At 62.4% G+C, this 20,302-nt stretch overlaps 1 protein-coding gene across 2 annotated transcripts in view; it reads left to right on the top strand.

Moving 5' to 3' along the window:
• LOC105486298 (strawberry notch homolog 2) overlaps window positions 1-20,302 on the top strand; it is a 68,977-nt gene that overhangs the window by 12,293 nt on the left and 36,382 nt on the right. For both annotated transcript variants that reach the window (XM_071086905.1, XM_011749121.2), the window contains exons 2-4: window positions 7,963-8,181; window positions 13,245-13,318; window positions 15,048-15,159. In XM_071086905.1, the coding sequence (XP_070943006.1) occupies window positions 8,089-8,181; window positions 13,245-13,318; window positions 15,048-15,159 (279 nt within the window). In that variant the 5' untranslated portion in view covers window positions 7,963-8,088. The remainder of the gene's footprint in view (window positions 1-7,962; window positions 8,182-13,244; window positions 13,319-15,047; window positions 15,160-20,302) is intronic.

Below are 20,302 nucleotides of genomic sequence, written 5' to 3'. Positions count from 1 at the left end.
GGGCAGCTTGGCAAGGGGTGGGGGACCCAGCTGGCCCTGGGGGAGGAAACGCACACGTGGCACTCCAGGGATCCCGAGACGCAGGCATCAGCGTGTCGCTCAGCGTGACGCACACACGGCACTTTCGGGGCCCCTGGGGTACAGGTGTTGGGCACGTTGGTCATCGTGCACCAATTGAGGTGCCCTTGGGAGACCTGGCCCTGTGCGTTGTGGTAAGGGGGGGTCCACCCGTGGTCCATGCTTCCTGGACCCTGGACACCGAGCCTAGGCCAGTGGCACCCTGGTCCTTTCAGGGGCAGGCTGGGCTCTGAGCAGGCAGCGAGGCCGGGGAGGGAGGACTGACTCTGGGCCCGAGCCTGGAGCCTCCCCTGTGATTGGCTTTTGGGCTGCACGGGGGATGAGGGTCAGAGCTGCAGTCCATGTGGCCGGGTGCTGCCCGCGTGCCTGTGGTTTGCCAGGCTGGCCTCCTTCTCCCGCGTGAAGGTTTGCGGCAGCTGAGGATGCGGCTTCTCCCACAGCTGGCAGAGGGCCTGGCGGGCAGCGGAGCCATGAGCCCAACGTGTTTTCCCAGTTCATGCTGGGAATTACGTTTTTTTAAAATCTTATTTTATTTTGAGACGGAGTGTCACTGTGTTGCCCAGGCTAGAGTGCAGTGGCACGATCTCGGCTCACTGCAGCCTCTGCCTCATGGGTTCAAGTGATTTTCCTACCTCAGCCTCCTGAGTAGCTGGGATTACAGGTGTGTGCTGCAACACGGGCTATTTATGCGTGTGTGTTTAGTAGAGACGGGGTTTCGCCACGTTGTCCAGGCTGGTCTCGAACTCCTGACCTCAAGTGATCTGCCTGCCTTGGCCTCCCAAAGTGCTGGGATTATAGGCGTGAGCCACCGCACCCAGCCACACTTTTTACTTTTGAGATAATTGCAGATTTGTGGCTCTAATAAGAAGAGATACAATTACGACAAGGAGTGATAACAGAGATTCCCATGTGTGTGTTTGCCTCGGTGTAAGGTCTCATAAAATGAGAGGACAGTGTTACCACCTGGATACTGATGTTGGCGTGGGCCACCTTCCCCACTGTGTGGCGGCAGGTGTGAGTGTGTTTGCAGACGCAGGTGGGCGTGCCCGTGCAGGCACAGGTGCCATTGGGGTGTATGTGCAGTTGTGGGTGGGGTGCATGTGTGGGTTCCTGTGTGGGTGCAGGTGTGGATGCCTGTTAAGTTTTATTTATTTTTCTGAGACAGGGTCTTGCTCTGTTACCCAGGCTGGAGTGCAGTGGCACGATCATAGCTCACTGCAGCCTCAAACTGCTGGGCTCAAGCAATCCTCCCACCTCAGCCTCCCGGTTAGCTGGGATTACAGATGCCTGTCACCACGCCTGGCTAATTTTTTTTTTTTTTTTGAGACGGAGTCTCGCTCTGTCGCCCAGGCTGGAGTGCAGTGGGGCGATCTCGGCTCACTGCAAGCTCTGCCTCCCGGGTTCACACCATTCTCCTGCCTCAACCTCCCAAGTAGCTGGGACTACAGGTGCTCGCCACCATACCTGGCTAATTTTTTTGTATTTTTAGTAGAGACGGGGTTTCACTGTGTTAGCCAGGATGATTTTGATCTCCTGACCTTGTGATCCGCCCGCCTCGGCCTCCCAAAGTGCTGGGATTACAGGCGTGAGCCACCGCACCCGGCCGCCTGGCTAATTTTTAAATTTTTTTGTAGAGATAAGGTGTTGCTATGTTACCCATGCTGGTCTTGAACTCCTGACCTCAAGCAGTCCTCCCACCTTGACCTCCCAAAGTGCTGGCATTACAGGTGTGAGCCACTGTTCCTGGCTGTATTATTTAAAAAAAAAAAATCTTAACTTTAAAAGGCCCCATCTCTGCCCCCGCCCAGGGTGTGGAGTGGTCCCTGAGCCCTGTGTCCCCGACAAAGGAGGCCCACAGCCTCGGGGCCAGGAGGATGCCTGCAAAGGCCCCGGGCACCATCTGTGGCTGTGACAAGGTCCTGTCGGCTCACCTCGAGTCAGGACGTCCATCTGGCTGGCCAGCCCCTGGGGCAGCTGTAAGTCGGCTCCTCCCCGCAGGCTTGGCCCCACCCCCTTGGCTCCCCAGGGAAGGGAGGGGATCAGCTGTCACCCTCCCGGCCCTGCCTGCCTGACGACTCTTTCACAAGGCAGCAGAGCCCTGACACCCACCGCCTGGGACAGGGAGGCTCCGGGCCTCACAGGTGACCCACACAGCTCCCTGTGTAATTCTGATCACCTTGGCAGCAGACTTGAGAACTCGTAGAAAATTTCAAGTAGAGAGGTGGAAAGCGTAGTGTGATGTGGCCGTCCTGGGCATCCTGAGACCCACTTCATCGGGGCCCGGGAGGTCAAAGCTGTGTTGCGGCAGGAAGGCTCATCCCAGTTACCCCAGAAGCTGAGGTACACAAATCCCTCGAACCTGGGAGGCGAAGGTTGCAGTGAGCTGAGACCACCTGACGGGTCCAGGCGGCCGCCCCTGCTCTGTAGCCTCGCCCTGCGTGTCCTGCCCCGGGTCTCCCCACTGCCCTTCGGGGTGTCCACCGGGCACTCACCGCAGCCAGGTGGCCACCGTCGTAATGCTGGGCCTCCTGTGAGTCCGCCCTGCAGACCCCCCTAGACCGCAGTGCAGACCCCCCTAGACCGCCGTGCAGACCCCTCGAGGCCTGGGCAGGGGTGTGGGAGTGGCTTCTTCATGGGCTCTTGGCGCCTGAAGTTGGCTGTAGCCAGTGGCTGGGGGCTGCCCCTGGGGGCCTGGGGACTTGGCGCCTGAAGTTGGCTGTAGCCAGTGGCTGGGGGCTGCCCCCGAGGGCCTGGGGACTGTGAGCAGCTTGCTGGGGCCCAGCCGGGCTGCAGGGATGCAGGTGAGCAGCTGCACTTCCTCAGCCAGGCCCAGCCCTTCCCGCTCCCTCAGCAGCTAGGTCAGGCTGCCGGCCTCACTACTGGGGCGGCTTCCCCCATCACAAACAGGTGCCAGGCGCAAGCTGCTCCCCAGCGCCCACAGCCGGAGGGTGAGTGCTGCCCCTGGGGTGGAATGTGTGAAAGGGTGGTGTGGGAACGTGTCTGCATGGTGGGGCAGGCGGGGGCACCCGGAGGCCAGTGGCTGCAGAGAGCAGCACCGGCATGGGCGGGGGCAGTGCCGGACACTTGGGTCTCCCTCACCCGCCTCCCTTCCCTGGCCCCCCCCGCTCTGCTGCTGCCCAGCTCTGTGGGGGGTGAAGTCGTCTCAGGCAGGCACCTTGGCCTAGGAGCAGGGGAACCTCATGGATGTCTTGACTGTGTCCCCTGCTGTCCCCCGTCCCCCTGCTGTCCCTCTGTCCCCCGCTGCCCCCCCACTGTCCCCTGCTACCCCCTGTCCCCCCAATTTCCCTCACCGGGCTGATCCTGCCTTGGCTCCAGCCCTTCAGGCCTCACTTGCCCCAGTCTCCGTGTTGAGGGATGAAGCGCTTTGTCTGCGGGGGTCAGGACCCGAGACTGCCTGCGGTGTCCTCCGCACCAGACGGTCCTGGCAGCCAAGTTGGGGCCTGGCCAGGTGCCCGGAGCTTGCAGGGCTCTCTGCCCCATATTAGCTGAGCCTTGTGAAATCTGCCAGCTCCCCCACCCCCCGGTCCTAGGATGCCACGCTGCGCGCCTGCCAGGTAAAGGGTGACCACCCTGTCCTCAGCCTCTCTGGAGGCCAGTGGGTGGCGGTCACGGCCGCAGGTGGGGTCACGGCCACAGGTGGGGTCACGACCGCAGGTGGGGTCACGGCTGTGGAGCGGCAGTCACGGCCGCAGGTGGGGTCACGGCCGCAGGTGGGGTCACAGCCGTGGAGCGGCAGTCACGGCTGCAGGTGGGGTCATGGCTGCAAGTGGGGTCACGGCCGCAGGTGAGGTCACGGCCGTGGGGCGGCAGTCACAGCTGCAGGTGGCGGTCATGGTTGTGATGTCACCGGAGGCCGCGTGGCTGCTCTGTCCCGTGACGCACTCCTCGTGGCTGCGGCTCTGCGGTGTTCCTGGACACCTGGGGGCCTGCTCCTTGCCGTCTTAGGTCCTGGGAAGGAGGGAGCACCTTGTGCCTGCTGGGAGGATGTTGGCTGAGGTAACGCGGCCTCGAGGGACCGTGCGGCAGCCTCTGCGGGGCTCCATCACACGGCCGTGCTCGCTCGCCCAGGACTTGCAGCCTCCTCCTCAGGCCTCCGTGTCTGCCTTTGCTGGCATGGGCCTTGAGATGCCTGCCGGCTGTGCCAGGCGACCCGAACCCAGGCCTGGCGGAGTGCTCCGGGCTGTGCAGGGCCCTCCTGTGGTCTCGGTCATGGCTCTGCGGCCTGCGTCTTCTCAGGGTCTCTGCTTTGCCGTGGCGAACGTGGGCACAGCGTAGCCTGAGCTCCGGAGTCCGGCTCTGGGGTCACGTCAAGGCTCCACCTAGGGGCCTCCATGTCCACATGAGAAAGTGCAGAGGTCACAACCCTGTTCAGCAAGAGGACAGCGGGAGAACCGGGCCCTGTGGACACAGCTCCCCATCTGCAGACGTCTCGGGTCTGGGGGCGGAGCGCAAAGGGGTGAAGGGGCTCCACAAGACAGGTGCTCAGGGACCCCCAGGCGGAGGGTCCGGGCAGTGGCCAGTTCGGAACATCAGGAGGCTGAGCTGTCGCTGCAGTGCGGGGCGAGACCCTGGGGCATCCAGCCTGGAAGACGGGGACCTTGGCAGGCTCAGGAGAGAGGAGCGGGAGGCGGAACGGTTACCTGGTTCCTCGGATTCTCCCGGATCTTGGTCCTGTCTGAGGTTCTGCCTTCCCAGCCATTGTCCTGCCTGGACCACCAGCGCTTTCATCTTTCTCTTTTACGATGACTCCCTTGAAGACCTGATTTCAGAAGGAAGCCACATCTCCCTCCGGAAGTCAGCGTGGAAAGTGCGGGTCCTCCCCGGCGTGGGAACCGTGTGAGCCCCGCACCGCGCATCCCTCCAGTCACGGGACTCATGCCTAAACGTAAAACCAGACGGGGGCAGAGCTCTGGTGCCTGCTGTGCCAGCGTTTGGCCGGCCCGCAGCTCTGAGGCTCAGGGTGGGCTGTGTCGCCGGGGCTGCGTGGCAGAGGCGGCGTTGGGGTGCTCTCGGGCCCCAGGACCCCGCCCAGTGCCCCCCGGGGTTTATCCTGGGGATGGGGCAGCTGGATGCCCCAGGGACATGGCGAGGTCACAGCTGCTGCCAGAAACGGCGGTGGAGTCGATGGGGGAAGGGTCTGGAGGGCTCAGGACCACGGGGCCGGGAGCCAGCTGTTGGAGGCGTGGGCCCTCGGACAGGACGGAGCCTGCAGGCAGGGCTGGGGGCTGCGGGAGAGCCTGGGGGTCAGGGTGGCAGGGGTTGTGAGATACGGCCGAGGACAGGGCGGGAGGTGATGGGGGACCGGCAGTGCGTGGAAAGGCAGATGTGGGTCCTGAGGGGTGGCAGAGGGCGAGCGTTCTCAGGAGTGGGCACAGCCTGAGGTGTTGGGTTGTGGGAGGACGTGGGGGTGGGCCCCAGGCCAGGATCACCCAGCCCAGCACCCACGCATCCCCTTCTGTCTCCGGATGGGCCTGTCCTGGGCAGTTCTTAGTAGTGGGGTCACACGCTGTGTGGCCATCTGTGCCTGGCATCTCTCATAGAGCGTGACGTCCTCAAGGTGTGTCCACGCTGTGGCCTGGGGCAGGGCCTCGCTGCTGTTCACGGCTGGGTCGTGTTCCGGCACGTGGATGGGCCATGCCACATGCTGGTCCACTCGCCCATCCGTGGACACTGGGCTGCTTCCGCCGGCCGTTGTTGTGAGTGGTGCTGCCGTGGGTGTGCATGGGCACGTTTCTGTGTGGTGTGGAATTGCGGGGTGGTGTGGTGACTCCGGCGTTAGCCTCTTGAGGAATCCCAGTCTGCCAGGGACTGGGTGCGGTTCCGGCTCCGCCTCCTGGTTCTGGGCCCTGACTCTTGGTCGGTTGTGCCTGTTGTCCGCATTGCTCTCCTCCCCCATCCCCTCCTGGTCCAGGTCTCCACACCCTGCCAGGTCCCCAAGGTGTGGACTCCAGGTCACGTGCCATGTGTGAAACCCTACCCTTGAAGAACCCGGTCCCCTGAGCCTCCTGGGGTTGCCGCTTGGAAGGGGCGTCCACAGAAGTGGGGGCTCAGAGACCGCAGGGAGGGAGGAGCTGCCAGGAGCACCGTGGTGGCCCCGGGGACTCCGACACAGGCGAGCTCAGGGCCCCTGCTGCTGGAGGGGTCCCTCAGCTACGGTGTACCCCAAGGACGGTCATGGGGTCGACCCAGAGCTGCCCAAGGTACCTCCTCCCCAAGCTTGTCCACCGTGGGCCCTGGGCCCCGCTGTCCGTCAGCTCAGGGCCATGTGGCCTCAGAGCTGAGAAGCGTCCTGAGTGTGGAAAGGGTCAGCGTAGGTCTGGGGATGTGGCTGCCGCGAGATGGAACCTGCAGCGGGAAGGGGTGCTGACAGGAGCCGAGGGGGTCCCTGCAGGGGAGGGGCTGCTGAGCCCCAGGGCAGGGGGTGGGCCACCCACCAGCACTGGCGAGCCCCCGAGCGGGGACCCTGGCGTCAGCAGCTGCCTGGGGCCGGGAGGAGCTGTTGGTGGCCACCAGCCTGTGGGGCCAGGGCAGGATCCCAGGCTCCACCCGATAACCTGTCTTCCAGAGGAACATACCGAGGCTTGGAGGAGTCTGGGTGTCTGAGGTTATTCTACTCAGAAGGTGGAGCCAGGCTTTGATCCTGCCTGCCTGACCCAGAATCTTTGACGAGGATTGGCCAAGACCCCAGATCCCAGCGGGCCTGTCCCTTCCCCTAAAGGGCACTTCTGGCAAGGGCGTCGCAGGTCCCTGCGGGCAGCTGGAAGGGCCGCCGAGGGTCCCAGCTCTGGTGGCAGTGGGTTGTGGCGTCCTGACCACAGGGAGCAGGCAGAGGCCGCAGACGGTCAGGACGACCTGGCAGGGTGGCCCCACTGTGCCTGACCGCTTCCATCTGGTCTCTGGGACAGGAGTCCCGACCACCCGCCCAGCCCCTGCTCCCCAGCCACTGTCTCTGGAGCGCTGGGCAGAGGCGTACCTCTCCCCCACGGGATTGCACAAGTGCCTGCGTGTGGCTGTACGGCAATTACTGGAAGTCCCGGAGATTTCTTCACTCCAGGGCTTGGCCGGGAGTGGCCGCCGCCTCCCCTTCCTGCCGCCCTCGGCGGTGAGCACGCTGGGCGGACGCCTGCAAAGCTTTCCCTGCCACCACAGGCCATCCTTGGTCCCTGCACTCACCGGGTAGGGCCTGGTGGGGGCTCAGCCTGGCGGGCGTCTGGCCGTGTGCCAGAGGCCGTGGGGCACGTGGGAGCTGTCCCTGGCGTCTGACGGTGTGGGGCTCGGCTCTGTAGCTCAGTAGTGTTCTCAGTGGGGACACTGGTGTGTGGTTAGCCTGAAACGAGGTCTGGGCGCTTTTCCAGCTCTACGTGGCCCCTGACCCCTCTCCTTGGGAGACCCCCCTGTGGAGCCCTGCTGCGTCTGAGGGATCGGGCTGGGTCCAGCGCCGCCTGGGCGCCCCTGGTTCAGAGGTGCCGGGCCCGGGTTGGACTCTGCTGCAGTCTCAGACCGGCTGGTTGCAAAGCCAGGTGTGGGGGAGTCAGCCCACAGCTCCACTGCGCACAGCTGGGGTGCCTGGTCCTGTGGCTGCCCTGTGACCTGGGCAGCCCTGTCGGGCCCACCTTAATTGGTGTAGTCGGGGCTGGGGGCCGAGGAGGCCAGGAAAGGCCCTGTGGACAGTACAGAGGGGTTGGGTGGCGCTGCTGGTGTGGGGTGGGGATGAGTGGGGAGGTGAAGGAGCACCTTTCGGTTCTGGCCCAGGGGGTAGCAGGAGTTGCAGCCCAGGCTGGGGCAGGTCATGCCCGAGGGAGAGGAGGCCGGGGGAGCACCACTCTCCACAGACTCTCAGGACGTCCACGTCTCCCTCTGCAGATCATGATACCGCCGCCACCGCCGCCACCACGGAGCGAGAAGCCCAGATAGACACCCCGGCGGCCCCGGGTCCCGGAGCCCCGCTGCCTGCCGCCCGGCCGAGGACCCCACCCCGCCTGCCGCCCGATGCTTGCAGTGGGGCCCGCCATGGACAGGGATTACCCGCAGCATGAACCCCCGCCGGCGGGCAGCCTCCTGTACAGCCCGCCGCCCCTGCAGGTGAGCCCCTCCCCCAGCCCCGGCCCACCTGACGGGGTTGATGGGCGCTTGTCCCGCCCCGAGTGCCCAGGGTCGTGGCGTGCAGAACGCTGCCCCAGAGGACGTGGCGCGACCTCCACCTGACCTTCCTGGCCCAGAGCCGGGCTCCACCCGCCCCCGTGGGCCCCGGAGAGGGTCCCCATGGGGATGTGAAGGGGAGGCTGCTCATGGCCCCAGCTTTTCAGGAAGCGTATCTGAGGCGAGTCTGTCTCCTGCAGAGCTTCCAGTTCCTCTGCCGTCAGCTGTACTGGGGGCTCGACTTCACTTGTAGGAACCTGTCAGTGAGGGAATTACTTAAACAATGTATTTCTGGCCAAGCACGGTGGCTCATGCTTGTAGTCCCAGCACTTTGGGAGGTGGAGGTGGGCAGATCACCTGAGGTCCCGAGTTCGAGACCAGCCTGGCCAACATAGCGAAACCTGGCTTTTACTAAAAATACCAAACTTAGCCAGGTGTGGTGCCAGACGCCTGTAATCCCAGCTACTCAGGAGGCCGAGGCAGGAGAATCACTTAAATCTAGGAGGCAGAGGCTGCAGTGAGTGGAGACTGCACCACTGAACTCTCACACTTGTAGCCTGGGCGACAAGTGTGAGACTCCATCTCAAAAAAATAAAAAATAGGCCGGGCGTGGTGGCTCACGCCTGTTATCCCAGCACTTTGGAAGGCCGAGAGGGGCAGATCACTTGAGGTCAGGAGTTTGAGACCAGCCTGGCCAACATGGTGAAACCCCATCTCGACTAAAAATACAAAAAATTAGCCTGGCGTGGTGGCAGGTGTCTGTAATCCCAGCTACTTGGGAGGCTGAGGCAGGAGAATTGCTTGAACCCGGGAGGCAGAGGCTACAGTGAGCCGAGATTGCGCCACTGCACTTGAGTGACAGCTTGAGCGACGGAGCGAAACTCTGGCTCAAAAAAAAAACCTTTTTTTTCTTTTAAATTAAAAATGTATATACGTGTGTGTGTATATATACACATATATACGGATATATACACACGTATATAAATACAGACACATACATACACATGTGTATATACACACACGTGTGTGTGTGTATATATATGTGTGTGTGTATATATATACATTTTTTTTTAGTTTTATCTTTTTTTTTTTTTTTTTTTTTGAGATGGAGTCTCGCTCTGTCGCCCAGGCTGGAGTGCAGTGGCCGGATCTCAGTTCACTGCAAGCTTCGCCTCCCGGGTTTACGCCCTTCTCCTGCCTCAGCCTCCCGAGTAACTGGGACTACAGGCATCCGCCACCTCGTCCGGCTAGTTTTTTTGTATTTTTAGTAGAGACGGGGTTTCACCGTGTTAGCCAGGATGGTCTCGATCTCCTGACCTCGTGATCTGTCTGTCTCGGCCTCCCAAAGTGCTGGGATTACAGGCTTGAGCCACCGTGCCCAGCCAGTTTTATCATTTTTAAGACAGGATCTCGCTCTGTCGCCCAGGCTGGAGTGCAGTGGTGCGATCTCGGCTCACTGCAGCCTCTGCCTCCCGGGCTCAAGTGATTCTCCTGCCTCAGCATTCTGAGTAGCTGGGACCACAGGTATGCGCCACCATGCCTGGCTAATTTTTAAAATTTTCTTGCAGAGATGGGGTTTTGCCGTGTTGGCCAGGCTGTTCTCAAACTCCTGGGCTCAGTTGATCCGCCCACCTCGGCCTCCCAAAATGCTGGGATTACAGGCATGAGCCCCCGCGCCCGGCCCTGCCTGGGGATTTTCTACCTGGATACAGAGGGGCTGCCCTCTCCTGTCGAACAGCAGGACCTGCTTCGGGACTCCATGGTCTCCTGGGCACTCCCTAGCCCAACGCCCAGGTTGGCCTGTGGGGCAAACATCACAGACACTCCTCGGCAGTCCATCCTCAGAGGGCTCTGGGCAGCCTCCTGCCATGTTCTGACCGCCCAGAGGGGGCTCCGAGCCGGGGCCAGGGCACCCCTCTCGCAGCAGGGTCCCTTTTGTGGCCCAGACCCCTCCTGTCCCCCTCACTAGTTCCTGAGCCCCTCGGGGTTGAGGCTGGATCCCCACAGCTGCCCCAGTGGAGCTCAAGTACTGGCCGTCGGTCGGCCTCCTTGGCCACCATAAAGGGGCTTGGCCAAGCCACATCCCCGCCGGAACAGCTCCATCCCCTGACACCTGCCAGGTGCTTGTTCCAACCCAGGAATTCTATCTCAGAAACGCACCCGGGGGACTGATCAGGAGGGAGGGAAGACGGAGCGGCACTATTTATAGCGGCAGGAAACTGGAATCTCCCCAGAGGCCCCACAGTGGGGAAATAATTAAGCGAATTATGGGATGTGGAGACAGAGGAGCCATCTTCGAGGATCTGAGGGGGAGCGGGAAGGTGTTAGCGGTGACAGTTGGGGCCTGCGGCAGAGCTCGACCCTGGCGAGGGCACTGGCCAGCAGCCACAGGGCTCAGGCCGGGGCACACCCATGCGCGCAGCCGGCTTTGCCTCCCAACCTGCGTGTGAGGCTCATCCCACCCTCCCTGTTCCGAGTTCCGTCACATTCGGATACAGTGTGGACACTGCTGGGCAGGGTCAGCTGAGTTCACACACACACGGCCCAGCCTCTTCCAGCGCCAGAGTATTAAATTAGAAATAAAAATACACCAGCCAGCATAATGGCTCACGCCTGAAATCCCAGCACTCTGGGAGGCCGAGGTGGGCAGATTGCTTGGGGTCAGGAGTTCGAGAGCAGCCTGGCCAGCATGGTGAAATCCCATCTCTACTAAAAATACAAAAATTAGCTGGATTGGTGGCTGACACCTGTAATCCCAGCTATGCAGGAGGCTGAGATAGGAGAATCGCTTGAACTCAGGAGGCAGAGGTTGCAGTGAGTCGTGATTGTGCTGCTGCACTTCAGCCTGGGTGACAGAGTGAGACTCCATCTCGAAATAAGGAAAGGAAAGAAAATCCCCAGGCAGGCTCTGATTGGCTGGCCAGGGTCAGGTGACCATCTCTGGACCAATTATGTGCTAGGGCCTGCCCTCTAAAGGTGAAGCCGCACCCTCTGGCTGCCAGAGAAGGTCCCAGGGAAGGCTCTGATTGGCCTGCCATGCCCATGGCACCCCTGTGGGGTGGGACTAGGGTATCTGTGATTGGCAGCTCTCAGTGGAGCCACGGGCTGTGGGAGGAGGTTGGGATAGAGGCAGTCATGACTTCCCCCCTATTCCAGCCCCTAGCCTGGCCTGGGCACAGGCGGAGCATGTTGGGTGAGCTGAGGACCCTTGGGTCCTCCCACCCTGGGACCCCACAGCCCCCCGCCGCACTCCTGCAGCTGCAGTTCTCTGGCTGTGGCCATGCCCAGCCTGGCCCAAGGCACCGTGTGTGCCTGAAACAGGGACTTCAGCTCATCTCAGGAGGCTGGGTTGGTCTGGAGTCAGAGTCCTGTTCCAGAATGTTCCGGGTGTGCCACGTGGCCTTGGGAAGTTCCTGTTTCTCTCCGGGGCTGGCTTTCTCTCTCCCCAAAAGGGCAGGAGGAGGGGAAGGACCAGGAGACCCGGGCTCTGGAGCCCCCGGGGCCGGTGGCCCTGCTTCCTGCAGGCCACCACCTCGGGACCTTCTCACTTGTCTCCTGAGCTTGCAGGAGCTCAGGACGCCCAGGCTGCCGGCCTCTGTGCAGGGGAGGAGCTGTGGGCTTTCGCTGATAGATTTATTTCGCTGATAGATAGGGACAGCGGTCACCCCGAGGGCTTTGCCCGTCTCAGGCTCTCGGGGGTCCTGGAATCCCCCACCCAGCACCTGAGGGTACAGAAAGCGGCCCCTGGCTGTCAGGGCTGGTTCCCGGACAGCATGAGGTGAATGAGAGGCCAGAGGTGGCCGAGCCCCAGGGAACTGCATCAGGGCCTCAGGGAGGAGCAGGGCTCGCGTGGGCCTGGGAGAGGTCATTGGGGGACTCGGGGCAGCAGGCGAACCCCCGCCCCCCGCTCTGGAAGCCACCGTGGCCCATGGTCCTGCTGGGATAAGCAGGATGGTGCCCCCGGCCGGTGGCATCTCCCTCGTGACCACGGGGGTGTCTGTGATGGCAGGGTCTCCCTGCTGCAGCTGGGGTTGGCCCTGTGCAGGTGGGGGCCCTGCTGAGGGGTGCCCATTCTGCAGGGCACGAGGTGTCCACAGCCCTGCCCCCAAAGCCACAGGTGCTGACCTCAGGCTTGCTGCCACCCCTGGGCCTGCTGCCGCCCCATGTGCTCCCCATCCTCAGGTTTTGGGGCCTGCTGTGTGCCCCATGCCGCTCTCGTTCCCAAGGGCAGGCACAGTGAGCTTTTCCCAGAGAACCATGGGGTGGGGACATCAGCTCCTGGCGAGGGTGTTGTAAGCCTGGCCTGGAGTCAGACCCACCAGAGAGTCGGCCAACCTGGAGCCACTTACGCCTCCACTGACCTCTGGCTGAGCCTCCAGGCCACTGGTCACCATTTCCCAAAACAGGCTCCCGGCACCCCAACCCCATGCAAGTTCTGAGAAGTCAGGGCCCTGTCCCGCGCAGCAGCCTGAGCTTCCAGGTGTCACCAGCACATCCGAGGGCCCTGGAGCTGGTGTGAGGCCCTCGCCTGCCCCAGGCCCTGCCCCAGGCCCTGCCCCAGGCCCTGCCCGAGGAGCCCCGTGCCCACCCTGCACTACAGGCAGCAGGTGCACGTCTCCGTCATTCGAACAGTCTGATCCTCCACTTCCTAGAATGGGGCCTCCAAGCAGGGTCCTGGGGCTAGCAGCACCCCCAGGTCTTGTGTGAGATGCAGACTCCCGGGCTGCGGGCCTGGTGGTAGAGCGAGGCCTGTGTGGAGCCCTTCACGCGGGTGGTTCAGCGCCTTCAGACCACACCACAAGCCTTGGGCGGGGTCTGGTGCAGGTGGGGAAACTGAGGCACGGGGCGTTTAAATGACTCCCCAGGAGATTCAGCAGGGGCAGGACGGGACCCTGAGTGCAGGGGCTCCCTAGCCCCTCGGGCTCTCACCCTGCCCGGAGGGCTCAGCCAGGCTGCTCCGCAGGTCCCTCTGCTTCCCACTCACTGATGCCCGCCGTCTCTTCCAGAGCGCCATGCTGCACTGCCCCTACTGGAACACCTTCTCACTGCCGCCGTACCCTGCCTTCTCCAGTGACAGCCGGTGAGTACCGAGGTCCTCCCCGCACAGCCCCCCAGGTCTGCTCGCTTCCGAAGTCACAGTTACAAACGGAGTTCTGGGTGCAGGGCGTGAGGGCTCAAAGTCCTGTTGAGGGGTTGGGGGGTGGTGTGCACGTGGTCCTGGAAGGCTCCACCCCACGGGCCAGGTCCGGGCTGAGACCACTGTTTGTTGAACACCGTTTTGTGATCCATGGCTTCCGTCTCCTTGAGAGCCCAGCTTGGTAGAGGGCGGGGAGGTGTGGGCTGGGGCCGGGGGGCCTCCTGTGGAGGTGACACCAGGGTGGGAAGGGGTGAGGGGTAGAGGTGACGCCAGGGTGGGAAGGGGTGAGGGGTGGAGGTGACGCCAGGGTGGGAAGGGGTGAGGGGTGGAGGTGACGCCAGGGTGGGAAGGAGTGAGGGGTGGAGGTGACGCCAGGGTGGGAAGGGGTGAGGGGTGGAGGTGACGCCAGGGTGGGAAGGGGTGAGGGGTGGAGGTGACGCCAGGGTGGGAAGGGGTGAGGGGTGGAGGTGACACCAGGGTGGGAAGGGGTGAGGGGTGGAGGTGACGCCAGGGTGGGAAGGGGTGAGGGGTGGAGGTGACACCAGGATGGGAAGGGATGAGAGGTTTTCTGGGGTGAAGAGAGCCAGAAGGGCACTTTTCCCACAGAGGGCAACAGCTGGGCTGGGTTTTGCAGGGGAGGTAGGAGTTGGCCAGGCGCGCAGGCTCCCAGGCTGTGCAAAGGGCCTGGGGGCAGGTGTAGCCAGAGCCTTGGGAGACGCCAGGAGATTGTGGAGCAGCTGTTTGTGGCTCGGGAATGGAGTGGATGCTTCTTTCCTGTCGGTGTTTGCAAACCTTTCTGTGCAGGAGGAGAGTGGCCCCCAGGCGGTCCCTGCCCCGGGGGCAGCTCTGCACAGGCCGCTCAGACCCAAACCCTCTGGCTCCCCACTGGGCAGGGACCTGGGCCTGCTGCCAGCCCTGCTAGAGAGAAGCTTCTGGAGGGAGAGCCCGGGGGAGCCTGGCGGGTGGGAAGGAGGCGCTGGGGACGGCAGCCACCCCTCTCCCGAGCACGGGAGCTGGCCAGGAGGGCCGGAGTGGAGAAGGGCAGAGAAGACTCCCTTCAGCAATGCCCAGTGCCCCCCGCCAGCCGCATGTTACTCCTGCAGTCTGCAGAGAGGTGCCCTTGGGTGGGGGGTCCCCAGGACCCTCTCCTTGCTGTGTCCTCTGCCATCCTCAGGGTGACAGAGGGTGGGGGCCCCGACCTGGGCCTTTCTGGGAGGATGGTGATCCTGGGTTTCTGCCCGTGGCGCTGTCCTCCTTCCTGGCAAGAGTGAGGTGTGAGCCAAGGGGCCTGTGTGTGGGGGAGGGACGGCCAGGCAGAGGTTCTGAAACGCCAGAATGAACCCTTAGAATGAGTCCTGCTGTTGGAGCAGGGAGGGCAGGATGGTGGCCCTGGACACCCCCCCACCCACCTGGCGGCCGTTCCGGAGGAGCCAGGCCGGGCTGTGTCCAGTGGGGGTGGGAGGGCAGCTCCAGGCTTGACCACCAGACCCCTGGAGGCCCCTCCGTGTGTGCAGCGGAGCCGTGGGTCCTGCCAGGCCTGGGCACGCTCCAGTGGGGCCTCGAGGGGCCTCTGGCTATGGCCACGGGGGAGCGGTTGTGTTACTGAGGGAGTGGGTCCAGCACCCCCACGCCCACTCTCATCTTCCCCGTCTCCCTCCCCTTCTCCCTCCAGCCCGTTCATGAGCTCCGCCTCCTTCCTCGGCAGCCAGCCCTGCCCGGACACCAGCTATGCCCCCGTGGCCACCGCCTCCAGCTTGCCACCAAAGACCTGCGACTTTGCTCAGGTAGGAGCCCCAGGAGCTCTCCGCGCTGTGGGGGGCAGGGTGGAATCTGAGCCACCTCTCCAGCTGCCCTGCGACCTCTGACCTCTCGCGCTCACATCCGCCCGTGACTCGGCGACCTTGGCTTCACCCCCTAGCCACAGGGTTTAGGTGGGGCAGTGGGAGCCCGGAGATGTGGCTTGGTTTTGGGGAAGAGCCAGTGATTGTCCCTTTGTGTCAGCAGTGAGCCCCGCCTGGCCTTTGGGATCCCTGTGAGCATCTGGGCAATGTCGCAGGGGGAGTTGGGGGGACGGTGATGCTGGGAGAGACCTCGGCAGCCGTCGCGCCGCCCCCGTGGCCCTCTCTCTGGGTGCGTCCAGACACTCTGCACGCTGGAGTCCCAACCCCGTAACACCCACCTGAAAACAGAACTCACACACCAAAGGAAGAGAACCTTCAACCTCATTCTCTCCAGGGTCACTGGGGGCTCCCAGCCTCCCACTGTGGCATCAGGCGACCCTACCACCGTCCTCACAGCCTCCCCCAAGGGGTTCCCAGTGCCCCACCTTCCTCACGGCCGCTCTGGAGCACCCAGTGCCACAGAGATCGGCTTCCCTGGGACGGTTCAGATACCGCAGCCTCTCGTGTCGACCGGGGGCCAGGGGCTGCGCTGGGCCGGACCACGCCCAGGGCCTGCTGGGGAGCGAGGGTCACGTGGTGCTCACCTCCCCGAAGCCTCCGCTTCCCCGTGGAATGGGCATGTGAGATCTGCCTGGGCCTCAGAGCTCGTGGGGGGTGGGCACAAGCCGGCCAGATCCGGAGAGAAGCTGCAGCAGAATGGAGCCAGTTCAGGTCCCAGGGCTCACCCAGACCCAGGCCCTGCAAACAGCTCGCCGGGTGGACCCTGGGCCCACTTCTCCCCACCCAGGGCCGTAGCAGAGTGGGGCAAACTGAGCCGGACCCTGGGTCTGTGCTGGGGCGACTGGGTCTCACGTGCGCCTCCACCCTGGAGTCTGCGAGGGGACCTTCCTGGGAAGTAGGGGTCTTTTTGGATGCCACTGGGTAAGGATCAAGATGAGACGAGGTAGCCCTGAAATCCAGCACGAGGGTCCTGGTGCTGGGACACAGAGGACCGTTGTCCTGTGTGTCTGAGGAGTCTGAGACGGGAGAGACGGGAGCTGGTGCGACACCGGAGGCGGCTGGGGACGGGGTAGCCACAGGTCAGGGTCGCCTGGATCCCCAGGGCTGGAAGAGGCGGGTCAGAGCCGGGGGAGGGAGCGCGGCCCTCAGACACCTTGACCTCAGACTCATGGGCTCTGGGACCGGGAGAGGGTGGATTCCTGTCCTGGAGCCCCCCGTGCGTGGCCTGGAAATTGGCCTACCAGCTGTGTTCAGGGGAGGGGGCGCCCCTGCTCTTCTGGGAGCCGAGGTCAGCAGGGTGAACACGGGAGCTCTGTCCTCACCCGAAGTAGCCCTGGACCCCCATGTGATCTGGTCCTGGCCAAGGCGTGGCGAGCTGCTGCCCCATGCCAGCCGGACACAGGAGGAAACTGAGGCAGGGGAGGCGCCCGTCCAGGACCAGCGTCCATGCCGCACCCTTCAGAGGACACAGGGGAGGAGTCCGGGGTGTGTCTGATGGCAGCGGACCCTTCCTCACTGCCACTGCCCTCCTGCCAGCCCCTGCTCAGCCTGTCCTTGCCCCTCCCCCTTCTTCTCTTTCACCCCTTCTCTGCCTCTTTCTCTGTCTTCCTTCTGTCTCTCTCTTCTCTCTGTCTGTCCCTCTCCCTCTCCCCCTTGCTCCTAATCTCTCTCTGTCTCCCTCTCTCTTAGTCTCTCTCTGCCTGTTTCCCTCTGTCTCTGCTTCTCTCCCTCTACCTCTGTCTCCCTCTCTGCCCCTGTCTCTCTGTCTCCCTCTCTTTGTCTCTGTCTCACTCTCCGTCTCTGTCTCTCTGTCTCCCTCTCTGTCTTTGTCTCTCTGTCTCTGCCTCTGTCTCTCTGTCTCTGCCTCTGTCTCTGTCTCCCTCCCTGCCCCGTCTCTCTGTGTCCCTCTCTGTCTTTGTCTCTCTGACTCCCTCTCTGTCTCTGTCTCCCTCTCCACCTCTGTTTCTTTGTCTCCCTCTCTGCCTGTGTCTCTGTCTCCCTCTCTGTCTCCCTCTCTGCCTCCATCTCTCTCCCTCTCTGCCTCTCTTGTCTCTGCCTCTGTTTCTCTGTCTGTGTCTCCCTGTCTCTGTCTCATGAATTCTGCTTCTCCCTCCGAACAATTGCTGCTTCGTCTGTTCAGCCCGGAGCCCTCGGGGCCGCTGTGTTCCCTTTGTCTGCTCCGCGTCTAACCCCTGCTGGTCGCTGTGCATTTGGGGACTGTGGCCGCTCATAACCCCTCTTCAGAGCATGCGACATCCATCCGGCAGATGTTGGTTCTGTGAGCGCTGCCCGCCCGGCTCCCTGCCCACCCTGCCCACAGCCGCCTCATACTCCAGAGGCCGCGTGTGGGGCGGCTTGGACCCACATCTCCCTGTTAAAGCGGAAGAGGCTCCTTCAGAGGAGACCTGACCTGCGGCGCCGAGTGTGGGGCGGGACGGGGGTGAGTCAGCGCAGGCCCGTGGACCGGGCCACGTGGTTCTGTGGTGCCGAGCGTGGGACGGGACGTGTGGTTCTGCTGTGCCCCGTGTGGGCCGGAACGGGTGCAGGTCAGCCTAGGCCTGTGGGCCGGGCCGCATGGTTCTGTGGTGCAGAGCGTGGAACGGGACGGGTGTGAGTCAGCCCAGATCTGTGGGCTGGGCCGTGTGGTTCTGCGGAGACAGGAAGGAGTCCAGACCTGAGCCTGGCATTCGAGGCCCTTCACACCGTGGCCCCACAGCGCAGCCCAACCCGCCGCAGAAGCCTCTGCTCCCGACTCAGACCTGAGGAAACCGTGCTGGCTGCACTGTTACAGCCCCCAGGACGTCCCCATCCTGATCCCCAGGACCCGTCGTTGTGTTGCCTCTCATGGCAGACGGGACCTGCAGATGGGACTGAGTGACGGACCTGAGACGGGAGAGCATCCTGGGTGACCTGGAGGCCCAGTGTCCTCACAGGGCCCTCCTGAGAGGAGGCGGGAGGGTGAGAGCCAGAGAGAGACGGGAAGAGGCTGCGCTGTGGCTGTGAAGCGGGAGGAAGGGGCCCCGAGCCAAGGGATGCGGGTGCCTCTGGACACTGGGAAAGGGCGGGAACTGGGTTTTTCCCCCTGGAGCCCCCAGGAGGGACCTGCCCTGCCCACCCTTGATGTTACAATTCTACCCTCCAGACTATGAGAGGATAAGCGTGTGTTTCATTTATATATTTTTTTAGTTTTTATTTTTAGAGACAGGGTCTGGCTCTGTCGCCCAGGCTGGAGTGCAGCGGTGCAATCTCGGCTCACTGCAGCCTCCACCTCCTGGGCTCAAGCGATGCTCCCACCTCAGCTTCCCCAGTAGCTGGGGCCACAGGCACGCACCACCACACCCAGCTAATTTTGTGTGTTTTGTGGAAATGAGGTCTCACTGTGTTGCCCAGGCTAGTCTCAAACTTCTGGGCTCAAGCGATTCTCCTGCCTGGGCCTTCCAAAGCACGGGGATTACAGGCGTGAGCCACCACATTCAGCTTGTTGGAGCCATGAGGTTGACAGTAGCTTTTCACGGGAGTGAGGGTAAATGAAGGCCCCATTCGAAGCCATCGTGGTCTGTGGCACAGGTGCATTCCCTGCAGGTGTTTCTTGCTATTGTATTAACCACAAGGGATTGGTAGGGAGAACCTCTTGCTGGACTAGGGGTGAGGGTGGATGTGAAACCCCACAGGCCATAACGAGCCAGCTGGTCACTACATTTTTTTTTTTTTTTTTTTTTTGGAGACGGAGCCTTGCTCTGTCACCCAGGCTGGAGTACAGTGGCGCCATCTCGGCTCACTGCAATCTCCGCCTCCTGGGTTCAAGCTATTCTCCTGCCTCAGCCTCCCAAGTAACTGGGATTACAGGTATGTGCCACCACGCCCAGCTAATTTTTATATTTTTAGTAGAGACGAGGTTTCGCCATGTTGGCTAGGCTGGTCTTGAACTCCAGACCTCAGGTGATCTACCCCTCCCTCTCAGCCTCCCAAAGTGCTGGGATTACAGCCATGAACCACCGTGCCTGGCCTTTTTTTTTTTTTTTTTGAGACAGAGTCTTGCTCTGTCACTCAGGCTGGAGTGCAGTGATGTGATCTCCGCTCACTGCAACCTCTGCCTCCCGAGTTTGAGCCATTCTGCTGCCTCATTTTCCTGAGAGGCTGGGATTACAGGCACCCGCCACCATGCCTGGCTAATTTTTGTATTTTTAGTAGAGACAAGGTCTCACCATGTTGGCCAGGCTGGTCTCGAACTCCCGACCTCAGGTGACCTAGCTGGTAACTATGAATACACCTGAGCCCTGAGTTTCCTGGCAGCCAAAGCAACAAGAGAAAGCAGAAGAGCCATGCACCTGGGCAGTTCCCTGGGGCCAGTGGACTCTGCAGCACTGTTGGTTCTGCTGGAGAGCCCTCAAGGCCTGGGGAGGGAGGCCATTGAGGGGCAGGTTGATCATGGGGAGGGAGGTCATTGAGGGGTGGGTTGATGGTGGGGAGGGAGGTCATTGAGGGGAGGGTTGATCATGGACAGGGAGGTCATTGAGGGGTGTGTGGATCATGAGGAGGTCGGTCATTGAGGGGTGTGTGGATCGTGAGGAGGGAGGCTGTTGAGATGTAGGTTGATCATGGGGATGGAGGTCATTGAGGGGAGGGTTGATCCTGGGAAGGGAGGCCATTGACGGGCAGGTTGATGGTGGGGAGGGAGATCATTGAGGGGAGAGTTGATCCTGGAGAGGGAGGCCTTTGATATGTGGGTTGATCGTGGGGAGGGAGGTCATTGAGGGGCGGGTTGATGGTGGCTCCCCTGGCGGTCTTCACAGACCCTGAGCAGGGCCACTGTGCCTGGGAGATTCTGCCCCTGGGAATGCAGGAGATCACGTTTGAGTCAGGGCTGGGCTCAGTGGCTCAGCCTGTGATCCCAGCACTTTGGGAGGCCGAGGCGGGAGGACTGCTTGAGCCCAGGGGTTTGAGACCAGGCTGCACAGCATGGTGAGACCCTATTTGTATTAAAAATAGAAAAAAATAGCTGGGCGCAGTGGCTCATGCCTGTAAT

The sequence above is a fragment of the Macaca nemestrina genome, chromosome 20, assembly GCF_043159975.1.
Source record: "Macaca nemestrina isolate mMacNem1 chromosome 20, mMacNem.hap1, whole genome shotgun sequence".
Lineage (NCBI taxonomy): Eukaryota > Metazoa > Chordata > Mammalia > Primates > Cercopithecidae > Macaca > Macaca nemestrina.
The sequence above is the reverse complement of the archived record's forward strand: the minus strand, read 5'-3'. Positions and strand labels throughout refer to the sequence as shown.